Below are 9822 nucleotides of genomic sequence, written 5' to 3'. Positions count from 1 at the left end.
ATTTTTTTTTTTTTTTTTTGTCTTTTTGTCTTTTTCCGTGTCCGGCAACGGATCGCAACCCTCAGTGTTGCCCCCGTACCGGACCGGGGACCGGCAACAGGATTGCAACCCTCGGTGTTGCCCCCGCGCCTCGCTCAGCCAGTGAGCGGGAACCGGTCTGCATGTGGGATCCGAACCCTCGGCAGGAGCGCCGCCGCGCTCCCAAGCGCCGCACTCTACAGAGTGCACCACCGGGCCGGCCCTGGAATTTTATTTTTTTTTTTTTTTTTTGTCTTTTGTCTTTTTCCGTGTCCGGCAACGGATCGCAACCCTCAGTGTTGCCCCCGTACCGGACCGGGGACCGGCAACAGGATTGCAACCCTCGGTGTTGCCCCCGCGCCTCGCTCAGCCAGTGAGCGGGAACCGGTCTGCATGTGGGATCCGAACCCTCGGGCGGGAGCGCTGCCGCGCTTCCCAAGCGGCGCACTTATCCAGTGTGCCACCAGGCCGGCCCGGAATTCTATTTTTTTAAAAAAGAATTTCTGCTCATTAGTAATTTGATTGCCTTGAAATGCAGTTCATATAGAAAAGGCAGAGTAAATATGTGGTTATTTCCCTTTATAGCAAACCCTTGAATAACACAGACTTGAACTGCACACGTCCACTTATATATGGATTTTTTTTTCAATAAATATATTGGAAAAGTTTTGGTCAGGCTACTTAACTGTTTGGTTAAGTATACGTCATTATGACATACACCTAACCAAACAGTTAAGTAGCCTAACTAACAATTGGCTTTGAGTAGTTAAGTAGTTACATACTTAACTACTTAACTGGTCCTTAAGTAATAACAGGGCACCCACCACCCCTATGGGACTTGAAGCAGTGTGTTGCAGCTGTGACCCAAGGGAAAGCAAGCATACTAACTAAGTAGTAGTTAAAGTAGTTAAGTAGTTAAGTTTTGGGGGAGTCAAAAGTTATATGTGTATTTTCTTTCTTTTTTTACCGGTAAGGGGATTGCAACCCTCGGCACAGTGTGGTCCGCACCACGCTCAGCCAGTGAGCACACTGGCCATCCCTATATAGGATCTGAACCCATGGCCTCGGTGCTACCAGCACCACACTCTTCCCGAGTGAGCCACGGGGCTGGCCCTATATGTGTATTTTCAACTGCACAGGGGTTGGCATCCCAACCCCTGATTTGTTCAAGGGTCAACTGTATTTACTGGTTTTCAAAATGATAAATCAGTGTCCTACTGTATTAGTTTGCTAAAGCTGCTGTAACAAATTTCCACAAACTTAGTGGCTTAAAACAGCAGAGACTTATCTCACAGTTCTAGAGGTCAGAAGTCGAAGATCAAGGTGTCAGTGGGGCTGGTTTCTTCTGAGGCACTGAAGGAGAATCTGATCCAGGCCTTTCTCCTGGCTTCTGGCCACTGCTGGCAACCCTTGGTGTTCCTGGGCTTGGAGCTTCATAACTTCAGTCTCTGCCTCTGTCTTCACAAATCCTTTTCTCTTTCTCTGTTTCTCCTTCTCTTCTCTTCTAAAGATTTGTCATTGGACTTAGGGTTCACCCTAATCTAGGATGATCTCATCCCAAGATCCTTAACTTAATCACATCAGCAAAGACCCTATTTCCAAATATGGCCATATCCATAGGTCCTGGGGTTCGACTTGGACATTTCTTTTTAAAAGGGGGACACTATTCAACCCTCTATACCTGGTAACCTCCAAATATAGCCAATGAGGATTTTAAAATTATGATAAATTCATGGCTTATATATATTTTGATTTCTTTTAATTACTCATTTTTTAAATGCTCAAATAGCTTTGTCCTTTGCTAGTGGAAACCCTTTGAATTAGTTTCTGGGTTTTTTGACATAACTCTAGAAGTCTTTGATAGCTTCATTGTTTTCTGAAAGGACAAGATATTCCAGGTTCATCTTTGTTCATTTCCTGTCCCAGAACAGGAATCAGCCATTTCTTCAAGGAGTCCTGGTGAAATGGTATTTAGAGACCAAAGTCTGGGCACAAGGATGCTCATTACCACCAAGATGGTTCTCTTTCTTCTAAGTGCCCACATAACTATGACATGAGAGCTTGTGTCAAAGAGCACAGGAAAGATGCCGAACTCCCAGTCTTTGGGGTCCTTTCGGAATGTAAAGAAAGGGCATAGATTACTTATGCTCTTTTTCCTCATTGTCTTCAGAAACATCAGCAGCATTTTTCTCACCCAGAGTTCTGTATGGTTTGGGCAAGTACTATGAAGATCTCAACACAGGAGGGATTTTATTCCAAAACCTTGAGTTGTAAGGACAGTGCCAGGTAAACTGGGGAGATATTTGGATGGCATCTTTGAAGGCACAATAGGCATCACCATAGCATTATCCTGTCTACTTGGGAGTCTTGCCCAGAGGATGGACCACATAGTCAGGGACATTGTCTCCAAAAGAACTCAGACAAAAAGGCTGGGAATAGGCTCTGCAACACCCCTTTTCCACATGTGATCACCTACATCAAACATACCTGGATGCTTGTTTATAAATGAAAATTCCTGCTACCCCTTCACCCAACCACTAATGGCAACAGATAACATTTGTTGAGCACTTTCATGATGCCGGGCATTATTCTAAGTGCTAAACAAAATTCTTATTTAATTTTAACTACTCTGGGGCACATACAGTTCTTTAAACTTCTATTTTAAAATTAAGAACACTGAGACTCACAGAGTGAAGTGACAGAACTAGTAAATGGTGGGATTTGAAGCAGGCTGCTCCAAAGCCTGCACTCTTAACTACAATACAGTTTTGCCTCTCTACATAAAAATCTGTTGTGTAAAGCATAAGAGATTACATTTTTGCACACTCTCTAGGTAATTCAAATTCATGCTAGAGTGTGGAAATAGCTGCTACGCACCAGAGATTTCTAAACAAGTTGGCTACATCCAAGATAGTTGGGGGACTCATTAAAAATACCAGCTCCCAAGGACAGCTCTTTCTTACAGAAGAATTCCAAATAATAAATGTAGAAGGAATGAGGAAATAGAAAATCTTCTTGAGGCAAGTGCCACAGTAATAACTATGATAAGCAAGATCCATTAGTGGATGCTAAAATTAGTGGATGAAAGTTTGAGAAGCAGAGGCATGGGGATGGGACCACCATGATTGATTTAGACTGGACAGACAACCTAAGGTGCTTGCTCACCCACCTAAACACACAAGTGGAATATTCTACTCTCTTATTTGCAGCAGGGGTTCACAGGAAAGTGATTAAACCCTCCTGGGGGAAGGCATGCCTCCTTCGCTTGTTTCTTTTCCCAATTTGGAATTATTTATCTCCATCAACAGAGATAACTTTGACAAATGAAACACACTTGATGTCCTTAGGGGCAGAGGTCTAGGCTCTGGCATTTTCAGAAGGACAGGGCTGATCCAGGCTCAGAATGGGCTGGGAATATGCTAAGAAGTTGCTTCTAGCAGCAGGCTAGAGAAGGCTCCTGTTCAAGCCTGCTAGGGAAATTGCTTTAGAGGAGAATATTACAATGCAGGATGGTTCTGGGGGATAATTTGGCTTTGCTGTGAAATGTTTCTTTTCTTTCATCAAGAAAAAACATGGTAGCAATCTCCATCCAACTTCTGGGACCCTACCTGCCCAAAAGTCAACCTTCTTTTCATCAATTGCTTCTCAACCCCACACCATCATTCATCTGTGTTTTTGTTTATGCTTTATTTCTTGGCAGGAGGGCAAAGATAAAATGTTCCTGATAGAAAAGTTGATCAAGCTGCAGGATGTGGAGAAGAGAGCAAACCCCAGCTCACTCATACTGGAAGGGAGGGAGATGGAGGTGAGGCTGGGGGCTGTTTTGGGAACCCCTGGGACATGGATTGCCCCTTGTGAAAAGTACATCAGGGAACTAGAGACCCTTCACTTTCTATGTTTAAGTGTTTCTGTGTTTTTTATTTAAAAAACAATACTCACTCACTCAACACTTTCCATGCCTGGACTTGTTTGAGGAGCTGGGGTTGGGTGAACAAAACAAAGCGCCTGACCTCACGGAGCTCACATGCTTGTTTTATAGACCTCAATAATACAGACGTATAACCCACTGAGATGAAAACGTGCCCTGAAATCTCATCCCACTGTTAATGCTTCCGCACATATTCTTCCAGATCTTTTCCCCTAGGGATCTGCGAACATACCTGTGTCTACTAACACTTCAATGAATTTATATGTTACAAAATGGGGCTATATTATACAAAGAGTATTATAACCCCCCCACACACACACTTAATGCCATATCTAGGCCAATGTTTCGTTCTGTACATACTTGGATATTTGAGTTGTTTCCAGGTTTTTAAAAAATTTTTTATTAGCATATTCATCATTAAAAATCAAATCATACTTATTCTTTATGCCTCTTATCCAATCTCTCCCTCTCCCCCTTCCCCCATGTTTCCAGGTTTTTTTAAATACTAAAAACAGTATGTAAGGAAACATTTTTGTTGTAATTATTTTACGTGAATATTTCTGCCACAGGGAGGAAATATCATTATCTGCATGATAATGTGAATAGACACTGCTTTATCAATCTTTTAAAAAGATTTTACCAATTTCATTCCTACCAAGAGGATAATAAAGATGCCTCAAACCCTGCTCTAATTCCAAAGCCCTTGCTGGCTGCCTTGGTGTCCTGGAAAATATGAGTAAACAGCAAACACACCTTAATTCAAATGTCACTAATTTTGGAAGTTGCGACCTTGGCAAAAGAGATGGCCATGTAATTTACTATCTGTACGAATTAGTGCTGTCAGCACGATTTAGGTGGAGAATCTAGAGGCCCAACTCTAAATTCTCTGAGGGCAGGGACCACGTCTGTATCCTTGTCACCCCAGATCCTAGTATATTACCTGGCATATTGTAAATGCTGAAGATATGTCTGTGGAGTAAATGAACAAATGAACGAATGAATGGAATCTCTGTCATTAAAAAGTGAAATATGTTTGATATCTATGGCTGAGGCTTGGTCTTAATCTGTTCCCCCTTAATTTTAAAATGGTGGGGGGGCTCACAAGTTGTACCAGCGATGCAATAAGACCCAAGATCTATATTCTCTTCCAGTGATGTGGCTGCCCATTTTCTTCCTTTTCAGCAAAAAGGCCCTCTGCATTTGGGGGAACATGATGCTATGCCTGGTGAGTAACCTAACTGGCACAGAATGAAACACTAATTTGTCCAGGTGATCTATCCCAAGGTAGAGGGTTAGATTTGCTCCCTTATCAAGTTGCTCTTTCAATTGCAAACTCAACCCGAACTGGTTTAAGCAGAAATCCAAGAATAATTCTTGGTTAAGGCATGGCCTAAAGCAGGAGCTCACGATGTCACCAGAAGCTGGTCTCTTTCTGTTCACTTCTTTTCCATGTTAGTTCCTTTTGCAAATAGGCTCTTGCTAATAATTGCAAGACAGCTTTATCAACTTCCTGTATCTTCTCAAATTCAATCTGGTGGGAAGGGAGTGGCAGACACAGAGTTGTCACAGTGTTTCATTGGATCTGAATGGGTGGTGTGGACACCCATGAATCAATTGCTATGGCCATGAAAATGTGATGATTGCCTTGGACAGATATGAGTCACATGCCACATCTGTAGATACAGGTGGTGCAATGTTTCAGACCACAGGGACTGATCGTAGGGCAGGGTGGCTTCCCAAAGAAAAGCTGGGATGATGCCAGAAGGGAAGCGAATGCTGGGGAGGAAACAAACAAACCCATTTGTCTTTTTCGGGTAGCATTTACTGATGATGTCTAATTATGGGTGTGCAAGTGGGGGATTATAGAAACTAAAAAGGAGGATGGAAGGTGTGAGAAGCAAGGTGTGAGAAGCTGTGGGATCTTGAAGGCCACTTTGGTTTTTTGCTTGTGGAGATAGGGCAGCGTGTGTCTGCATTAACTTCTTCCTGTGTCCAACCCAGACCTGCGATTTAGGCGATCGGTTCAGGAAGATAATTCAAAGGTCTGATGACTGTTGTGGTAGCCAGACACCAATCAAATAAGGAAAGAAGATAAAAATGGAACAACTTCCTCCATGCCAACTGGGCCTCGAGGAACTTCCCAGAAGAGGAATCCAAGCCGTTAGCCAAGAGTGGAAACCTATCACAGTGTAAATACCGAAGTAAAGTTATGCATTCCCTGCTATTTCTTATACCTGGATTGCTGACTTTTCAAGACTAAATATTTGGAATTTTCCAATAAAGACTGTTGTAATATTGAAACTAGCCCACAAAAACCTGGAAAGAGACAACCTGGGAATGGTTTATTTTATGTTTAAGAAATGTGTGTATGAATGATTGGTCTTTAGGAATCTCTTTTCCCAGACCTCCCAGACCTGGCAAAAGTTTAGAAACTGGTGCTAAGAAAAGTGGACCAGCCCGAATAAAAAATGATCCTCACACAGGTGTGAAGCCTTTGAATTGTGGAATCTGCATTTGTTTGTGACTTTGAGCTAAAAACATCCCCATGTCACACAAATGTAAAATACAAACAGAGGTCTCATCTCTGAAGTTTATTGCATGTCAAGTAGATGATACATCACCATCAAAAGTCTTGTGTTGAACCAAATATGAAATCAGTGGTGATGTGTGGAATATGTGTGTGTGCATATGTTATGAATTTGTGTGTGTATATAATTTTTTTTGCAGATTTGACAAATGACTCACAAGGCTATTCCTAAAGCTTGAAGGGTCCAGCAGAAAGGTGCAATTACCGAATCACACAGGGGAGAGGAGACTCCTCTGAAGTAACCGCTGTGATGAGATCTAATTGAAACTGGATTTAGAAAGCATTTAAGATACACGCGAAACAAAAGCAACCAATCAGTGCTGTCATTGATTCACTTTTTCATTCACGTATTTATTCTTTAATTCACTTCATTAACAATTAATTTCTTTTTGTATCCTCTTTAGTAGTGGTTGCTAGTAGTGTTCATTCATTCATTCATTCATTCATTCAACAAATAGGCCAGGTGGTGGTTGAACAACATGGTGAACAAGTCTTGGTGCTTCCTGTCTAGCAGATTAATTTAGACATGAACTTAAACAATAATTAGTTGTAATTGTGATAGGTGTTCTGAAGGAGAAGCACAGGGGTTTGGACAGAAATGTCTGTGGGATTGGTAAAGGTAGCTCGTGGAATTGATGTTTGAAGTGATTTTTTTCCCTCTGGGTCATCTTAATGCTATTTGTGCTGCTTTGGCTTCTACACTGCAATGCAAACTCCTTCTGAAAGCATCACTCCTCCAGGGCCGGCACCGTGGCACACTTGGGAGAGTGCAGCGCTGGGAGCGCAGCGTCGCTCTCACTGCGGGTTCGGATCCTATATAGGAATGGCCGGTGCGCTCACTGGCTGAGCGCGGTGCAGGCAACACCAAGCCAAGGGTTGCGATCCCCTTACCGGTCACGAAAAAGACAAAAAAAAAAAAAAAAATGAAAGCATCACTCCTGCTTACCATGGGCTAAGTGCTTCTACCTGGAACACATCTCCATTCACCTCCACCCTTTGTCTCTACTTCAGTGCAGCCCTGCTTCTGGAGATGTAAGCGCAGTGGAAAGATCTAGTCTGTAGGTCTCATGCACACATTGGATGGGAGAAAGAGGTTTTTTCAACACTTGGCCTTGAGAGGTATATTCATTTGCTAGGGCTGCCATGACAAAATACCCCAGACTAGGTGGCTTAAACAACAAAAATTTATTTTCTTTTGATTGTGGAGGCTGGAAGTCCAAGATCAAGGTGTTGGCAGGGTTGGTTTCATTCTGACGCCTCTCTCCTTGGCTTGCAGATGGCCACCTTCTTGCTGTGTCCTCACATGGCCTTTCCTCTGTTTACAAACCTCTCAGGTGTCTCTTTGTGTCCAAATTTTCTTTCTTATAAAGACACCAGTCAGACTGAATTAGGACCCACCCTAATGGCTTCATTTTAACTTAATTATCTCTTTAAAGACCTTATCTCCAAATACAGTTACATTCTGAAGTACTGGGGATTATGACTTCAGCATATGAACTTTGGCGGGGGGACACACCAACTCTAATCACTGGGAATCTTGTTGTAATGCAGATTCTAATTTGTGAGGTCAGAGATGGGGCCTGAGAGTCTGCATTTCTAGCAAGTGCTGAAGGTCTGAGGATCACACTGAGTAGTATGGTTTTACAGTATTTCTACATTTTAAAATTTTATCTTTGTAACAATAATATTACATTGTTAACATGTTTTTCAAAACATTGTCACTTTTTTTTTCCCTCATTTGAACCTCATCACATTATCAGCATAAGACAATTAGGGCAAATACTCGTATTATGATTACCACTTGACAGATGATGAAAATTTAGGCACTCATAGGTTAAGTGATTTGTCTAAGGTCTCATAGCTAGTTAGTGACAGAATTGAGGACTTTGGGTGTCCTGGAAGCCCGTTTTGGGTCTGTTTCTCTACATCAGCAGTCCTCAGACTTGAGTGTACATCAGAACCACCTGGAGGGCTGGTTAAAACACAGATCACGGGCCGGCCGTGGCTCACTCGGGAGAGTGTGGTGCTGATAGCACCAAGGCCACAGGTTCGGATCCCATATAGGGATGGCTGGTTAGCTCACTGGGTGAGCGTGGTGCTGACAACACCAAGTCAAGGGTTAAGATCCCCTTACCGGTCATCTTTTTAAAATAAATAAATAAATAAATATATAAATAAATAAAATAAAACACAGATCACTGAGCCCCAAACAGAGTTTCTAATTTGATAGTTCTGGTGTCGGATTTGAGAATTTGCATTTTCAACAAGTTCCCCATAATGTTGGTGTTGAATTAATATCTGAAAAGACAGCATCTTTTGAGAACCACTGAGCCTGGGTGATACACAACGTCTTCTTAATATTTGATGTTCTGATTGTTGGATTTTGAGCATGATTTAAAGTTTGGCAATAGAACAAATGAGGTCATTAATCTGCAGTATCTATGATCATAGAATTCACATAAGCTTACCCTACAGTAAACATCATTCCATGCTAACACAGGTCTAAGTAATTGTGAGGCAGGACAAAATAGACACACACCCCAGGGAGGCTGCTCATGAATATTCAGTCTGGATTGGCATCAGCCACCTCGTTTTGCAGTTAATTAACCCATAATGAGCTCACAACAGCTTAACCACGCTACCGATCAGCATGCTACACCTACAACTTTGCAGTTTTTGAACAGAAACTTAAAACCACAAAAACCTGCACACTAGGAAGAACAAAAGTGCAGACTAAACCAAGGACAAAGTTAAGGGAAAAGTGACCCCACAGCACATGACCAAAACCTTCAGAAACTCAGGAATTCAGGACAGGAAGCTGATACAACTTTGTATCAGCCCGTTAGGGCTTAATTACCCTAGATCCTCACCCATGGCCAAATATTCCTCCCGTGAGTTAGGAGAGAGGAACACTTCCATCTCAGAACAACAGATAAGCCCTCCCCTTAAGAATCCATGGTGTGTTCCTCCCTTGCAAAGATGCCCATGCACTCTCCCATGCATACTTTTGCTTTGCAATAAAGCCCTATTGTTTGTTTCAACTGTCTGTCCCTCTTCCTTTCATTGTACTGGTAGGTGCTCCCCACAACGAGGGCTCCTCTTGGTCCTTTTCTTCACAATTTGACCAAGAACCTGGAACTGCTGACTGGTATCAGTTGGACACTTCACTAACCTATACCCTTCCTTGTTCTCAAAGCTGTGGTTTATTGTCCTGTTGAAGCCCTATCCCTACTTTAGGAAATGGTAGGTGTAATTTTATTGAGAAATTTGTATTCAATAACAATACTTA

At 42.3% G+C, this 9822-nt stretch overlaps 1 protein-coding gene across 2 annotated transcripts in view; it reads left to right on the top strand.

Moving 5' to 3' along the window:
• Window positions 1–6430, top strand: part of LOC103599884 (transmembrane channel-like protein 5) — a 42369-nt gene extending 35939 nt beyond the window's left edge. For both annotated transcript variants that reach the window (XM_008584069.1, XM_008584068.1), the window contains exons 16-18: window positions 3719–3823; window positions 5129–5171; window positions 5948–6430. In XM_008584069.1, the coding sequence (XP_008582291.1) occupies window positions 3719–3823; window positions 5129–5171; window positions 5948–5994 (195 nt within the window). In that variant the 3' untranslated portion in view covers window positions 5995–6430. The remainder of the gene's footprint in view (window positions 1–3718; window positions 3824–5128; window positions 5172–5947) is intronic.
• Window positions 6431–9822: the final 3392 nt, after the last annotated feature.

The sequence above is a fragment of the Galeopterus variegatus genome, unplaced genomic scaffold (genome assembly GCF_000696425.1).
Source record: "Galeopterus variegatus unplaced genomic scaffold, G_variegatus-3.0.2 Scaffold3138, whole genome shotgun sequence".
Taxonomy (NCBI): Eukaryota; Metazoa; Chordata; class Mammalia; order Dermoptera; family Cynocephalidae; genus Galeopterus; species Galeopterus variegatus.
Note: the sequence above shows the minus strand (reverse complement) of the source record. Positions and strands in the feature narration are given on the sequence as shown.